We start from the raw sequence: 17,778 nt of genomic DNA, 5'->3' as shown, positions 1-17,778 counted from the left end.
CCTCAGACAAACTTATTCCTCAGTCATTCCCACCCCCTCCTCAAGGGCACTGCTGCCACAATTCCTACAGGGACTGACTCATTTACTTCCTAATTCCAGTGAGAATGAAGAGAGATGCAAAGATAAACTCTGGGGAAGAGGAATTCTTCTCTTAACGCTGGATGGCAGCCCTTGCATTCAAGCTCAGGCAGAAGCATTCAACACCCTGAAGAGGCTCCTTGGCAGTGCCCAGCGGGCCTGATCCTCAGTGTGCCAGCACAGCTCCTGTCACTTCAAGTGTTCTCCCACAGCTCCTGTCAGACACAGATCCAGCTCATTGTCTTGGACAGCAAATTTCATGAAGTTCAGACGAGATATATTTTGAAAGCCCTACTTCTGATAAACCTTGAAAAGCTGAACTACTTTGGATTCACAGCTCAAAGTAAAAGAAGGATCAGACAGTGAAAAGTGAGCCCAGTAAGAACTTGCCATTTCCTTTCAAATAACTGAGATGAAAAAGTTACATGCACAAGTTCCACTGAATTTCTTTCCCTGCTCTTATTCCCAAGCTCAGGATTCAGTCATGTATCTAATTTTTAAGCCTTAATTGTTGCCTTTTGATAATACAAAACCCCAGTGTGAGTCCACATCTATCAATTTCATTTATCAGTACCCCTCCCTTTCTGTATTACCATTTTTCAAAAATTTACATACTTCATAGCTGGGCATTCACAGACAGGATATAATCAGAATTACTTATTGGCCTCTAAATCTTTACATAAAAGCAGTTGCTTTTGTTATTCTAGACATTTTACCATAAATCTTCCTGCCCATTTTAAATGCGATGGCAACAGTGTGGTCAATATATCACAGTAACGAATTTACATAGTGAGGATACTGTCACAGTATCTTCTAACAGCACTGGGGCTCATGATCATGTTGGACCTATTTGTGCTGGATGCCAGAAAAAGAGAAGATATTGTTCCTGGCCTGAGAAATAAGACAAGCAGACAATGAATGAAATTAAATACCACCATTTTTGCACCAGTTTCATTTTTCCTGACATTGCTTTTGTTGGCAGTTTCCTTTCATTATTTAAGCAAGGGGGGGGGGAAGAAAAAAGAAATCAGAGTAGTTCATTCATATTCAATGGAGTCTTTCAAAAAGTCACTATCTTAATATGAAATAATCTTTTCAGCAGGAACAACTGTTGGCGTTAAGTATAAATGTTTTCAGTTTCATTAAAAAAGGAGCCGCTAACATGTTTTCAGTATGTGAAAAGCTCTTTTCAATATAAAAGTGTTCCTTTAAATGAAAATGCTGCAGCTGTGCTCAAGCAATCTAGGAAGGAAAATTTCTGGAGTCACTGTCAAAAGAGATTAGCTCTACAGAATAAGCAAGTAGGTCACTGTTACAGAAAAAGCAGTCTCTTGGCGGTTACTTGTCTAGACAGCGAAAAACACTCCTCATCTGCTAAACCTTAATTCAAGAAAAAAAAGGCAAAAACAACAACAACAAAAGAAAAAAATCAACAGTACCACTGTCAGATTTTTGTCTTAAAGGCTATATAGCAGGCTTATGAGGCAGATTTCTAGCAGCTCAGCAATACTTCAACTGAAACTCTATAATCAAGGGATATGCCCTTTACACAAGGATTCTGTCAATACCACTCACTGGTTGAAAGGAAGGTCAAAGAGATTTTCAAATACTAAACAAATGTACATTTGGAAAGCTCAAGAAGAATGGACAATCAGTTTTCTTTTTTTTCCCCTATGTCTCATAAAGGACAAAGATCTTTATATGCACACCCCTTTTGACTGCTTCCCACAGCAGGAAAGGTAGCTGCCTAACAGAATTCTTACAATAATAGGAAGGTCAAGAAAGTTTGCCCTGATAGTCACCAAATTTCAAGCAAAACTGGGAGGACAGGGAGAGTAGTAAACTTGCCCCCTTTCAGGGTGCAGAGTGCCTCAGGCACACTTGCAGCAATCTTTCAAAGTAGGCTTAGTAAGGTCTGACAACAGAAGCTAAAATTCCTGAGCAAATGTCATAAAAAAGAAACAAGCGATGTAAGAAGGATCCCAATAATTGAAGTCTGAGAAGTCATTTTCTAACACAAATCTTTTGTTTCTACCCCTAGAGGTTAGCTGTCCTGCACCATGTTTGTTTTAAAGCAGTTGAATTTGTTCAGTGTAATATGCAAACAAAACTGAATTCATGGCTAATCCTGGCAGAACAAGATAGAAAACTTTGCTGACATCTAAAATGAGATTAGCAAAAAGCTAAAAGTGCTTCTCTCCCTTGTGGCCTCCTCCCCTCACCAAAAAAAATCCAAAATATATATGAAAACATATCTTGCAAATGCTTATTACTGGATGCTCCACAGATGCTAACATGTATCTTATCCAAAGCAAAATGCATGTATTCAGTACTCATATCTTTTAATCTTGATTTGAGATGACTGCATTTTTTTGTTAACAAGCACAATTGGGAACTGTATTTGAAACTACAATGAGGCAAACTGCCGAGCCCTGCCCCCCTGGGTCACAACAACCCCAAATAGTGCTACAGGCTGGGGGCAGAGTGGCTGGAAAGCTGCCCAGTGGAAAAGGACCTGGGGGTGCTGGTTGACAGCAGCTGAACATGAGCCAGTGTGTCCAAGTCGGCCAATGACATCCTGACCTGTATCAGCAATAACGAGGCCAGCAGGACCAGGACAGTGATTGTCCCCCTGTTCTCAGCACTGCTGAGGCCACACCTCAAGTGCTGCACTCAGTTCTGGGCCACTCACTGCAAGAAAGACATTGAGGGGCTGGAGTGAGTCCAGAGAAGGGCAATGGAGCTGGGGAAGGGCCTGGAGCACAAGTCTGATGAAATATTGAAGGACCTGGGCGTGTTTAGCCTGGAGAAGAAGAGGCTCTCTACAGCTCCCAGAACAGAGATTGTGGACAGCTGGGGGTTGGCCTCTTCTCCCAGGTAACAAGGGGAAATGGCCTCAAACTGCACCAGGGAAGGTTCAGGTTGGACACCAGGAAGTACTTCTTCACTGAAAGGCTGGTTAAGCATTTGAACAGGCTGCCCAGGGAGGTGGTGAAGTCACCATCCTTGGAAGTGTTCAAAAACAACTGGACACAGCACTTGGTGCCACAGTCTAGTTGGCATGGTGGTGTTCAGTCAAAGGTTGGGCTCAATGATATTGTCGTGGTTTCCACTGTAAAAATGGATGAAACTTTTTTTTGTCTTGTAACAACGGCTGTGCCAGTAACGTTTAGATATCTGCTTTTGTGTATCTCATTATGACTCTGCAAAGACTAAACTCAGAGAAAGTTCTCTGCTTCACTTTATGTTTCTGTACCCAATTATTTTCTTACACCCCCTTCACTAGCAGAGAGGCTGACAACTCAATTATATGAATAAAACACCACATACTATATGGTCTCACTCACACAAAAGTTCACTTCTCAGCTTAACAAGAACATTTGGACACTAAGTACTGGCAGACTTCACTTGCTTCCTACTGTAGGTGCTCTCCTTTTATTTCAGGACAATCTTGCTGCCCTTTCTAGCGTATTCTCCATCACCATCTCAAAAGCCAGTCAAGAACCCAGGCTGAGGAAACATGAGAGGAGCTGCCCACTCTAGCACGGCTCCAACTTCAGTACCAACAGGAGAACCCAGCCCCTCACCAGAACCACTTGTCCTCTTTAACAGGGTGTGGGCACTAAGACTAACTATAAATTCAGTAGTTTTACCTAAACCTTTGTTTTACTTGTCTTTCACTGTAGGCTTCAGTATTCTGTTGATTTAGGCAAAGATGTACAAATTAAAATACATTCCTATAAGACCTCTTTCCATGCTGAATTGGTGATTTTATTTTATTGCCATTTATGAAGCACAGCTTCTTTATCTTCTAAGGAGAATAAAAAAAAAAAAACCTATTCCATTTTTTAGACTTAGAAATATCAGAAACATTACATCTCTGTCAGAAGCAAGTAAATATCAAGAGATAACTCAGGTATCTCATACTATTAAACATTCATCCCACCAAAGACTTCTGTGAACAGATGTGAGCCTGAGGTAACAGTAGAGGAAGACAGAAATATAAGCCCTTATCATCTGATTCTTTGATAATCTTGTTGAAGCATCTCAAAAAAATTGGCTCAAACATAATTATTTTCCATGACTTAGATGAATCCCTGACAAGATTTTATCTTATGCCTCTGGATGGCTACCAGTATCTAATGAGTACCACAGAGACAGTAGACAGTCCAGAGCCCTTTCCCATATAAGCCATGAGATGCTAGTAATATTTTAGATTTTGTTTGATATTCTCCAGTTCCAGTGGAGCACAGCAATTTAGGGAGCTCAGAATTCCCAAGATCAGAAGAACACAGAAAAAGAAAAAAAAAGTTACAATGAGCCACATGCACAAACCCCTTTTCCACAGGCTTGAAAGGACAGTCGAAAGTAGCTTCTACATCCTCCCTGTCACCCACTTTCTTCAGAGAACTTCACATCAGGTAACTCCTACTACTTCTGCTAACACACTCCTCCCCATCTACACTCAATTAATGCATTGGTAACACTGAAAGTATCATCAGAAGAAGGAAGGTTTCTTTTGCCATTGCAAGTGAAAATGACTGTGGGGTTGGAAAATATCATTCTCAACTGATCAGAGAATTACCAATACTTAGTACTTCAAAACCCCCATACAGGCTGCTAGGATCCCACTGTGGGGAGGAGGAGGAAGAGAAAACAACTCTCTCATACCCCTCAGACTCATATGAGTCACAGAAGGGCTGCACAGACACAAGAACATCTGTGTCTTGTTTTAAAAGCAAAAGTCCTCTTTTGCTTTTAACTCAGTTTTGCATGTGTGAGCCTTCTTGCAGGTGCATTATCATGCAGCCAGTCTGATGAAGAAATCAATAAAATGGTAATGCAGAAACTCTCTGGGACAGGATCACATCTGTCAGGTCTCCATGTACCTTCTCAGGAGCAGAAAATGCCCAGGAATTCACCGGATGTCAGCCTGACCTACCTGAGCCACACCACACCTCAGCCAGGTGGCACTCGCTCTCGCCAGGCTCCTTGCACAGCTCCACCACATCTCTGCAGGTTGTTTCAGGGGTGACTGGCACCTCAGTGAAGTGCTGCTCGTTGTTACTGAGGTACACGGTCAGAAACATCTGCAAAAGACAAAGCACACGGTCACTTTCCAACACAAAGGCAGACAGCACCTTGGAGTCACAACCCTCTCATTAAATACATTCTTCCCAACACAGTTAGATAATTTCTTATCAACTACTGGTGGTACGATTTTCAAAACAACCTCAAATTTCTTTTTTAAGGTATAAGCAAGAGAGACGTTACAGAATTAACACCCTGCTCAACTAAATTACATTGCTGGAGGATGATTCAGTTTTAAATCTGGACCTGGTGCTCCTTCCCTCTTCAGGTATTGTGTCAGAACTCCTCCCACCTTACTATGTGCGTATGCATACTGCAATCATTTCATACAGCAGGAAAAACAGTCATCTAGAGTTCAGCAGCAGTGAAAAACAGTGGTAATTACATCTGGTAAAAAAAAAAAAAGACTAGAGCTTACTACATAGGCAGTGAAGTGGAAACATAGTTTGCATTTCCGTAACGTATTTCATGGGAAGGTTCCTAGAAACACAAGTCAACTTGCTGTGTCCTCAGTCTCAGCCTGAATACAAGGTTACCCCAAACCCCATTCACAGGAAACAAAGGATATTTAACTTGGCTGCCTCTTCACAGCTGTAGAAGCATCCTTGATCTTCGGGTTTTCTGTTTAAACACACCACACAGAGAGATGCTGTTCTTGCTCACATCTTTCCTGCCACAACTACATAACGAGCACTCTAAAAAATTAGTTGCCAGATTTGATAGAAAACGTTGATGATTACTGCCTCTGAGCACCATCTCACTACATGCTATTAATATTAAACTGCTATCAAAGCTTAGCTGCTAGCTAAAAATTAATGTAAATTCTCTTGAGACCTATTCTTAACTTCAGTATCAACTGGCTGTTAGTCACACGACTGCCAGCAACACAAAGATCAGTCAAATATCTCTGGAAAGCAATTACTCTACTAAGCATTTCAAGCAATAGCAACCTATACAATTCAGGCTTTTTCATACAGATGGAAGAGGTGTTTTCTCAAGAAAGGACACAAATCCTTGCCTGTCCTCATTTTTAGAGGGTAAAAAGGGTATACATCCTTAGGATCAACAGTTCAAAAGGTCAAAAAGGAGGAAAAGTAGTCCAAATCAAACAAGGCGAAAGTGGTATAAGTATCCTTCTAAATAAACATAAATAATAAGAAAAACCCATAAAAACATTACCACAAGCATTGTGATTTTGTGTAAATACTACAGAATTAGAGGGTTTTACGCCTTTGCAAAGTGAAATTTAGCCCCATCTGTTTCACAGGTTGAAGAACCCTCTGTGGGTGATTTTCACAGAATACAACCGTGCGCATGCACATTCCTGATGTCTCCAAAGCCTGTCCAGGGCTCCTTTGAGTGCCAACATCCCCTTCAACCCTATGTGAGAGGCTGCCTTTACTCTTTTAAAAACTGACAAAAACACTCCAGACTCTACAAGTCTTGTTACACAGACTGAAAGTATTTGGCCCAGTCGTGGCAGTATAAACACTTGCAAACAGTGTTTTTCAGGACCTGGCACTGCAGCAAGAGCACAGAATTTCTGACCTCTGGTTTTGCCCAGCTCCCCAAGACAAGGGTTTCTGATATTATTTGTAGAAGGTGTTTAGGAATTTCAGAGAGAGGAAAAAGCTTGCTGAAAGCAAGCTTAAAAATACCTGATGGCTACATTCCCCCATCATTTCATTGTCATTTTATGGGCAGGAAAATAAACCCAAAAAAATCAACAACAAAACCAAACAAAAAAGCCAAACTTGGAGCCTGTAAGGAGGGAAACTAGGAGAGAGAATGTGGAGTTAGGTAGGATCAGTTTACCACACACTTATATAGTGAAGATGGGCACAACTATTCTGCTGTCTACAGCACAGGGAGGTAGTGACCTAAATTAAGAGACAAAGCTTTCCAAGCAGGAACTCTGACACTTGGCTTTAATCTTTTGTCACAGATCATACTACCTTTCAGATGCAGTGTCTGACTTCCCTAGAGGAACCTGACAGTGCAGGATGTCAGGTGCAGCCAGGTAAGAATATCTCTTAATCACAACAACTGGGGCAGAAGAGTATAAAATAAAAAAGAAGCTCCCAAATAGCTTTAGAGCAGGGTTATATAGGTGTGTAAAACACATCAACCCTTCCCATTTAATGCTGTACAACCTTGCATTCAGAACACCACTAAATTGCACAGACTGTGTGTCTGCAATAACATTTGTTAATTTAAAAGATGAGCTCACAGATGGGAATTAAGAGAAAATTATAAAAACCACCACATTATACACAAAGCAGACCTAATTTGACCCTAGCACGGCTGTTCACTCTTCAGTGTGCCTGTCTATATCCAGTTGTTAATCCTCAGGATTTAGCAATACAGACAACTACACAGGAAGGATCACGAGTTGCCATTTCTATCCACAATGCTCAGGATAATTACTAATACATTAAGCCAAGAGCACTCAAACCTGCTATGTGGGGGCCATTTCTGGGACTTGGTCATGTCTGCATTACCTCTAGCCCACATACTCTAGGAGCTAAGGAAAGAAAAAGCAACCAAACTACAAATTCCCTAAAAACATCTCTCGAAGCCCTTAAGAGCCTAGAGCAACTTAAAGGTTATGATATTGACATTATCTCGTCCTGCTTCCCTTTAGCTCTAGGGGCAATGATGAGATGATTAAATTCCCTAATTAGTTGTGCTCCTCTTGCACTAAATGGTGGTCACATTTATCACCACTGCCTGCTCACCTGCAAGGCCTCCTGGGGTACCCTGCTCCCCACCTGGACATATCAGGGCCTAGAGCAAGCTCTGACCACAGAGTATCCATCACAGAGCTGTCTCTTCCCAGAGAGGAGGGGGAAAGGTAAAGAAACCAATGTGAACCAAAAGCCTACTTGCCTTTTTGGTGCTGTTTGTCACCCTTGGTGGCTGCTGTGGCTTGCACCACCTCACACTGGGATCCCAGGGACTCATGCTACCCCAGGAATGGTTCAACTGTGACATTTATCAACCACCCTACTAGCTAGTTTATATCACTGGGTCACTGCTGTGTGGCAACAAGAAACAAAGGAAACTGTAATTCTCTCCTGACACCTTGTTCAGAAGTTGCAATCCTGCAGATTACACGAAGCTAGAGGACAAAACAGCCTCTTGTTCCTCCCTGAAATCAAAGATGTTAAGACAGTTGTGTACAAGCACCCAGGAATTTAGAAGGGGGGGGGAAAAACCCAAAATGCAAAATTCAGTTTCAAACTAGGCACAAATGAAGGACTTGATAAAAAAAAGGAAGACAATTCTCAGTCAAACCTTTTACTTTTTTTTAAGACAGCATGAAAGCAAATACTGAAGTATCTGACAATTCCATCACACCTTGGATCAGGGTTTTTCCCTCTAGACTTTCAGTAATTGAGTTTTAGGCCCAGCACACAGACCAAGTATTTTTTAAACAGGACTCAGATCCCGAAGTAAGGTCTAAACTGAAGGATGCCCCCCCCTCTTCCCAGCCCAAAGACATGCTCACTATAGGTACAGAAAAGCTTTAAAATATAAGAGCACTGCAGTACTTTGGCATCCTTGGGAAAAACCAGTGATGTTGTATACCTACTGAAGCAGTTCCTTTTAAAATCACATCACAGATTTAAGCTGACTCTGCTTCAGCTTAGAAAATAGAAGTTTGCAGTTATGGAGCCACCAAATGAGGCAGTTCGATCGGCTGCACCAAGGACATCAAAGAGATGCCCAAGGTCACATAAGCTAAAGTAAGGCAGAGTTTTTGCAAGGCAGAGTTTTTGCAGGGAATGACTGCAGTGTTTGACTTACAAACAACTGGATGGAAGAGCAGAGTACTGATCATAATGGATTCGTGTCTCAAAAAAGCCTGCCACTTAAGACAAATATTTTTTTTTAAATTGTAAAAACATACAATATATTGGTGTGAAGTACAACTTGAGTCCCCTCAGCATGAAATGCATAACTTTGCTTCAACTCATTATTTATGAATGAACTCCTACTACAACCACTAAATCAGAATTGTAACACACCCAGGAACAGGAAGGGAACATAGTAAGAAAAGCAACCAAACGGGAGAAGAGGGCATCAATTAAAGCAAATCACAGGCCATTTTATAATCCTCCATCTCTCTTCTGCACATTAGTCCCAAATGGCCTTTTATTTGCCTGCAAATCTGACCCATTCATTACTGAGCTCACCAATGGAATCATTTCATACTATTACACCAATATTAAATATAACAGGTCTCAACATCTGCAAATACATTTTCAACTGGAAGTAAAATATTTAAGAATGGCTAGCTCTACAAAAGTGCTAGGCTATGACCACACTACATTTTGGCTCCTGTTTTGTTGCCATACAAAACAAAAATTTAAAAAAGCCAAAACCATAAGAAATAGCTTCCAAACACTAACCTGAGCAAACACATGCCTTATAAAATTTACATCCATCCAACAAGATATCATTTCATATCAAAGGCCTTGTATCACTCTTCTCCTTAGATCAGAAGGCCTCAATTATTGATTAAAGGGGGGAAAAATAGAAATGCAATTTACTCTTTGGCTTTGATGATGTCTCTGCAAGGATGAGACTTCTCTCACTCCTTAGTTATTATAAAGCTGATGTCACACATCTTAGGTATTAAAAGGGTGTTAAATTGGACATTTTCTAACTAATATACTAATAACATTCAATTATTCAGTATGCAGGTATTCAGAGGAACACTCTTCGATGGTGCATGATTCAAATTATAACACATTTAATTAATTCCTGAAGCTACCTGAATTTAAAGGGATACATTTTCCCCCTCCCCAGGTTTCTAGTGAAAAATTAATTCAGGTGATAAAATGTCAGCAATAGACAACAATCAACAAACTCAGTCACTTATAAAATATAATCAAGAAGAGAATATATTAAAAAGACAACAACTTAACCCTGGTTTTCAGTATTGTCTGAATTCCTAACTTTATGGATGCTTCCTGCACAGCATGCACTATACAATACAAACCATGGCATCCATTCACACAGTATTCTTCATCTTCAAAGCCCCTCATGACCAGGAAGTCATGACACAAGCAAGCAGTTTCCTACTTTACAGGCAGGGAAACTGAGGCATACAAGAAGGCAACAACAGAAACAATCTCATTATTTGATAGCCAAACAAGCATACTGCCTCTGGAAAACATGATTTATTTTGTTACCTTGCATCAGAGCTAATAACATAATCCTGTGCCACATTATGTATCAGCTGCATTTCAGACTGAAACCTAATCCCTTCAAGCACTCATTACCTGTGTTGAAGGCTTTTATATTTCCATAACACAGCTAAGTAATGGTCTTAGCTTGCATAACAAATTTTCTTAGCCCTCATTTTTAAGGAGGCATTAAAAGTTGCTCTTTAGGTCTTTTCAAACCTAAACAGTTTTAAGATTCTATGAATTTACATCCTGAACTAAAATGTCATTTTGGAAGTTAGTTTTAGTTAGCTGAAAAACTAGCAACACAAACACTTTAGAATATATTAACTATCACATTTCAAGTACAGGTGACAGAAATGAGAAAGAACTGCTTTCACACCCACAGTTTAAACCGCTACTAAATCTTCCCTGATAAATTCAAAACCTCTCCATACAAAGAGTTTTAAATTTAAATCTTGTATCTTACCTAGTGGGAACAACGATGCTGCACCTTCCCAGATGGCCACAAAGAAATCAGAGGCTAAAACAGATATTTTTGCTGACTTGATGCAACTTTCTAAACAACAGAAGACAGCCTGCACAACAGCACTTTTTCCTGTTCTGATAAGCAGCATTCAGAGCTGGTGCACAGTTACAGCTCTCCATTCAATGCAAAGTATACCACAATAATAGAGTAATTCAGTGATTCTTCTACATGAAGTTCCTCAGAACCTGCAAACAATCCTGCAGCAGGCACCATCCTCACTTATTGTGCCTAAAGATTAAGGTAAGCAAAAGATTAAGGTAAGCAAAGATAATAATAGACTTACTAGAAGACAGGCACATGGGATGACTGCTATCCCTGATCCTTTTCATACTCAGCTGTTCAATAAGGGTTCAACAGAAATGCAGAGTAAAGTTTAGTATTTGCCTCCAGCCACACCCAAAGGCATGCAGTTCAGCTCTTGCCATCTCACCCTCCGCACACACTACTCCTTTTATTTTGTACTGGCTTTGGGCCATAAATCCAAGAAAGGAAGTTATGATGCAAGGTAGGTGGAGTACAGTAGGAAGCACCATGGGATTGTTCAGATTATTCCCAGTCTATATAAAGCACAGCCTGTTTCCCTTTCAATTGTATCACAGCAGAAAACAAGACTGAGCCTTTACTCTCAACAGCACAGTAGTTTCTACATGTACAGATTATTTTAAAGATACATTTGTCATGCATTGTTATTTTATCGATGGTAAAAATGTCAATTTTTTCCAGGACTCAAAATACAACTACATATATGTGCACTTTGAAGAGGGAATGGGGAAAATGAGTTGGAAGCAGCAAAAAGGAAGCTTCCCCCTCCTTTTTTTTCTCCCTCTTATCCTTGCTGTAGAGAGAACAGAATGAAAGCCATCTGCTTATGGTATATGCTAGTTCAACTGGGCAAAGGCTATAGCACAAATGCCACATTACATCTCACAGTCAGGCATCTGAATCATCGTTATGGGAATCTGAAGAGCTGTGAGGGAAACAGCCCAAGTTCTGGCCAAGTATTGTTACTGTCTGAAATTAATGGATGGAGGTTTGCTCTCATTCTACTTCATGGACTGCAACCTCAACAAGAGAACTCAGCACTGCAGTTCAGACTTACTAATGAGGAATATGCAATTACAATCTTCCTGCCAAACCTTGTAGAAAATCATCATCTTAGATTAGCAATTTTGATTTTGTGAAGTCTATCAGGCACAGTTCAGGACTGGTAAACACATGACTCCTGACCTACATCCCCCTCTTTCAGTAGAGCATTATGCAGTCTTTAAGAAAGCTTTCCAAACAAAGACTTTTACTTTGAACCCAAGTTACATTTTCCAACTTGACATTTTTCTTCAGGCATTTTCATACACAAGAAAGCAGAAGTTCTCACACAAGCCAGACACCAGAAAGGTCTATGCAAATGAAGCTCACTATTTTGGATGAGCACTCAGCACAGGAGCAACATTAACTCCCCACTCCTTGGTTGAGCTACCACATATCACATAGAGCAAGAAAATCTCAAACAAATGTGGCTTTTAAAGCCACCTATACTTTTGCACTGCAACTATCTATTGCAACATCATTTGGTAGAAAAAAAAAATTACCTAAAAGTTTGTAGTGGATTGACCCTGAATGGATGCCAGGCATCCACCAAATCCTATCACTGTCCTCTGCAACTGGATGGGGGAAAGAAAATATAATGAAGGATTCATAGGTTGGGATAAAAAGCCAGAGATCACTCCCCAAATAACATCACAGGCAGAACAGACTCAAATTAGAGGTATTAATTGAATTTATGACCAAAAAAAAAAAAAAAAAAAAATCAGAGCAGGATAGTAAGTACAGTAAGACTGTCCCCCCACCTTTCCAGCTCTAGCTCTTCCCCCCCTCAGCAGTGCAGGGAGATGGGAATGGGGATTATGGTCAGTTTATCAAATGTTGTTCCTTCTGCTGCTGCTCAGGGAGAGGAGTCCTTCCCATGGGAGACAGTTCTCCATGAATTTCTCCAATGTGAGTCCATCCCAGGGTCAACAGTTCTCCCCAAACTGTTACACCACGGGTCACTCTTCCACAGGGTGCAGTGCTTCAGGCACAGCCTGCTACAACATGGGTCTGCCACAGGGTGACAGTCCTAGCAGGAAACCTGCTCCAGCCTGGGCTCCTCTCTCCACAGCTCTGAAGGCACCTTCCAGGAGCCTGCTCCAGCATGGACCCCCCACAGGTTCAGAGACCATTCACAGCCTCCTCCCAGGCATCCCCCTGCTCTGGCATGGGTCTCCTCCAGGGGCTGCAGGTGCATCTCTGCATCCCCACGGTCCTCCAAGGGCTGCAGGTGCATCTCTGCATCCCCACGGTCCTCCAAGGGCTGCAGGTGCATCTCTGCATCCCCACGGTCCTCCAAGGGCTGCAGGGGCACATCTGCCTCACCCTGGCCTTCACCACAGGCTGCAGGGGAACCTCAGCTCCAGTGCCTGGAGCACCTCCAGCTCCTGCTTCTCCACAGACCTTGGGATCTGCAGAGCTGTTCCCCTCTCATGTTTTCACTCCATTCTTCTCCAGCCATAATTACATCTGCACATATTTTTATTTTTTTTCCCTTTTGTTCCTAAATAAGTTATCCCAGAGGTGCTGCCACCATTTCTAATCAGCCCAGCCTTGGCCAGTGGTGGGTCCACCTTGGAGCTGGCTGGAATTGGTTCTGCTGGACATGGAGGAAGCTTCTGACAAAAGCCACCCCTGTAGCCCCTCCCACCAAAACCTGGCCATACAAACCCATACAAGGATAAAAACCAAACAAACTGGCCTGTAAGATATATAAAATACATTGGTTTCAGTAACATGTGTAGGAAACCTCAGCCTTTTACTGAGCACCCACATTTGCCAACACATCATGTATAACTCATTCTGCTCAGACCTGAATCCACACTTGGATTTGCACCAATGTAGTTAACAGCAGCAGAAACTCAGAGTAAGCAAACCCTGAATATATTCTTCATACTATATCACACAGCAGCATGTTCACAGATCCCTTACCACTGCCATCTGTGTATCTTCTCTCCCACAACATATTCCTTCCACCCCAAAATACTCTTTCCCTTTCTCCCCAAATCCTTCCTCATGGCTCCTTGCAGACACTGCTTTTGCACTGTTGGGCACTTTACCATAAACTCCTGCAAGCTGGCTGTCAGAAAAGCAAGCCTACACACGGTGTTTGGGCTTGTACTGTTGGTGTCCTACTTGCAGCTTGCTCCTCCTCCTCCTCCTGGAGCCAGCAAAGGAGAATGGGATCTTTGGAGGCTCGCCCTTCAGGCAGACTGCGCCTCATCTTCTGCATTCGGCACCAAGTTACAAACATTTCATACACAAGGAGAACAAAATTAATGTTATTTTCAGGCAGATAAAAAATTATACCATGTAATTCTTACAATAGATACATGCTACGGAAAAGGGGAACAGTCCAACTCATACAACATAATCACAGGGGGTTCCAGTTGCTCCTCCTCCCATTTTTCAGTGTCACAACATGGGCTGTTCCTAAGGAGCCTAAAGCCAAGGCAACATCCAGGCTTAATGAGTGGGGTTATGAACTCAAGCTTAAGCCTGAATCATCTCAATTTTCTGTACTTGCGTCAAACCCAGAAGAAGTCTTTGCGCAAAAAAAAAAAAAGTAGTAATAACTACATAAAGGAAAATAAAAAAGAGAGTAAGCTGCTCCTACTGCTCTAGAGCTTTGCATCCCCCCCACTGGGAATAAGCACTGTGGTTCTCTCAGCCTCCCACACAGCCAGAAGCCAAAAAAGGGCCACTTTAAGTGCTCCCTGTTGGGACTTGGGAGAATTAAATGCAGGTACTTTCTCACAATGAAAAGAAAGTCCAGTATTTTTTCCGGTAATGAAAAATGAATTTGTACAAGATAGGACTCTTCCTGGAGAAAAGCAAAAGTAGATGTGCATCAGGAATGAAAGCATATTTAACACCACCTACACCTAAACAGCACAGGCTATCACAGTATCTGGCACCTGTCCCACCCACACCACACTTCCCACTGCCTAAGACACCAACTCTTTCTGGTTTTAAAAACACTCTTTTTCTGCTTTTTCAGCCAACGCGTAATAATCTCACCAGTAAAAAGACAATCAACATCCACACCAGGAAGCAACTCCACCTCAGCCCACCACAAAACACAAGGCAAACCCACATTTATCATACAGCAAGTGCCTACCCATACATCAAGCAAATTTATTACTTAAGTTCTATTTACTGATACCAGGGGGCTGGGCTGGTGGGAGCACCCGTGGGGGAGACAGGTTATGGAATCAGAAGAGAGGTTATTTGGTTGGGTTTTTTTTTTTTACTCAATGCATCTACAGCAGTTAAAAAAAATAACAAGAGAGCAGAAGATTTGTGATATAACAGCAACACAAAAATAATGTAGCAAATCAGGCAAAAAAAAAAAAAATCATAGAACACCATTTACTCCAAACCCAGCAACTTCACAGAGCTCAGTGACAAATACTTTTGAAAATACATCATATTAGTCACTCCTCCAGGAAAACAGCTGTCAAAACCTGTGTACTACGTCCATAAAACAGATCTATGACCAAACCAAAACACTCATGACACACACAGGTAGGTCAGAGGACACACCATTTCTGGCACCTGAAACAATGACATGTTTAACCACACAGGTAATTCCAGTGTGGGAAAAGTCACATTACGCTGTTTGGGCTGTTGTGTGATGCAGGCTGACCAGTCTGGTACCCTAAAATGTATTACTACAATGTGAAATTCAGAGGCATTTTAGCACACCACAGGCTGGGTTGACATCTCCTATATGCTGCAATCCCAGAACAGACTATTCAGCCATCCACCTTCAGGACAAGCAAAAACCAAACCAAACCAACCCAAAGCAGGAATTTCAAGACCACACAGCACAACAGTGTGTTTACTGCTTTCTAAGTCACCTCTGCCTTTCTATATATTTGCTGTTACAATGTAGAGGATTCCTTGATACACCTTCTGGATATCACCAGAATAAATTACATATTTTCATTAGCCTAACTTAATCCTTGAAGTGAGTGAGAATACACAAAGATGGTAGAGAAATTCTCCTGCACTACGAACTCCCAAGACAACACAGAGGTAGGGAAAGGATAAGGTATCATCCGACAGCTCCAGCTCAGCTAACCTAAACGGTGAGCTGAGGCACACCATGGTCTTCCCAAATCCACCCATTATTTCTGATTGCACAGCCACATGGCAAATCACTTCTATCATCTAAGTCTTTTAGTTCCTTTTTTCCTTTAGTGCAGGCAGCACTTCCTACAAACTGTCACTCCTTACTAAATTCAAAGGGAAGCTACAAGACACACATGGCTCTGGGTGTGGATGGAAACCAAAGGAACAAGACCATCCATTTGAGCAGCATCCTGCTATTAAATTAATTATGTGTAATGTCACACCACACCTTTGCAGAAGGGCAGCTCTTCCCAATTCACCACCACCTCTGGGTGGGTACACACTCCTGCTGCATGAGAATGACCTTCACTTGTCACATCCAGGTGACTGCCAGGACCCATGGCATTGCAGGCAACCAACACAGCCACCAGCCATGCAAAAGATGGCCAGCAAGAAATACCTGTGCTTGGCGATCACACCTATTTAACAACAGCTGATATTATTCAAAGCCACAAAGGAGGGTTTTTTCCCAACCACTATTGGGCTGCAAACACACCGGAAGTCATTAGTAGCTAAAGCAGCACACATTCAGTTGGCAGAGAGGACACACTGAGCATTTGCAACAAAACAGATGGGGGTTTTTTGTTATTTTGCAGGTTAAAAGGGATCAGTAGGGCTAGTCCAACACTGCAAATGATGGACAGCCACACAGTCTTAGCAAATCACCTCACAGTAATAGGATATGTAAAACTACAGCAGAACTAGAAAGGAGAACTCTTGCCCTTCCAGTCAGCCCATTAGCCCAAGCACCCTGCTTGATCCAACCTTTGCTCCAGTGATGTGGAGCTCTACACACTTTTACATGAATCACAAACATTCAGCCACTCCACCAGACGCTGCAGAAGGGTGGCAGATTGTAGAGCTGCTCACTGTCTGACAGGTTTTATTTAAGCACCGCTCACTCCCCAGAGCTCTTTCCAAGCAATACCAGGCTCCGCACAGACACAACAGCTGAGAAGTGAAGGGAGAACAGTTCAGCAGGGCAAGGCAGCAGGGCAAGGCAGCAGAGCTTGCTGGGTGCCTGTTGGCTTTACAAGTTGTCACCAAAGTCATGACAGTGAACAAGATGGTGTCATACAGAATGGTGGTTGCTTAGGTGATGTCACACCTATTTAAAATGAATTAAACAGAGTAGAGTTTAAACAAATAACATTCATATTATGCCAAGCTCCTTTTGCTTCAAGAGCTTCGGAAGTTGTCCCTTTCAGCCTGGTACTACTTGGCTGCTCATTCAGCTTCCCTGGAGGTAGAAAACTTCTTCTCTTAGCCAACACTGCTAAATACTATTTGCAAGAGAAGTACCCTAAATAACAATGTTTTTGTGCAATACTAGTCAGTCACTCTGCAGAAGGGCCTCGTGGGCAAGACCTACAGACAACAGCAGAGGCACAACAGTGCAGAGGCAAGAAGCACAGAGTGCTGTTTCTATGGCTTCCTGCACAAACCTTTACTTGTAGTAGAACTTGCTCTCAAAAGGCTAGTAGATACAGCATGGCTACCGCTGATAAAGAGGCTACAGAGCAGCATGACAGGCCAGCAACACTCTTCAGGAACACAGCCTGGACATGATCCATGGCAGAGTCCCTTTGCACCTTTCATATTTCACAGGAGAGCTTCCTGGCATTCTCCAGAGGTCTGGTTCATTTTGCCTGGTCCCTTGCACCG

The 17,778-nt window shown here is 42.0% G+C and overlaps 1 protein-coding gene across 2 annotated transcripts in view; it reads right to left on the bottom strand.

The window, feature by feature from the left end:
- Positions 1-17,778, bottom strand: part of TP53BP2 (tumor protein p53 binding protein 2) — a 51,216-nt gene that overhangs the window by 25,992 nt on the left and 7,446 nt on the right. Inside the window, exons 1-2 of one of the 2 annotated variants that reach the window (XM_085054713.1) lie at positions 11,177-11,200; positions 5,021-5,168 (exon numbers count right to left, since the gene is read on the bottom strand). In XM_085054713.1, the coding sequence (XP_084910839.1) occupies positions 5,021-5,168 (148 nt within the window). In that variant the 5' untranslated portion in view covers positions 11,177-11,200. Of the gene's footprint in view, positions 1-5,020; positions 5,169-11,176; positions 11,201-17,778 lie in introns of those variants that run through there. The other variant, XM_085054712.1, reaches the window with a different exon arrangement.

Source organism: Lichenostomus cassidix, chromosome 3 (genome assembly GCF_008360975.1).
Source record: "Lichenostomus cassidix isolate B80296 chromosome 3, HeHo_3.0, whole genome shotgun sequence".
NCBI lineage: Eukaryota > Metazoa > Chordata > Aves > Passeriformes > Meliphagidae > Lichenostomus > Lichenostomus cassidix.
The sequence above is the reverse complement of the archived record's forward strand: the minus strand, read 5'-3'. Positions and strand labels throughout refer to the sequence as shown.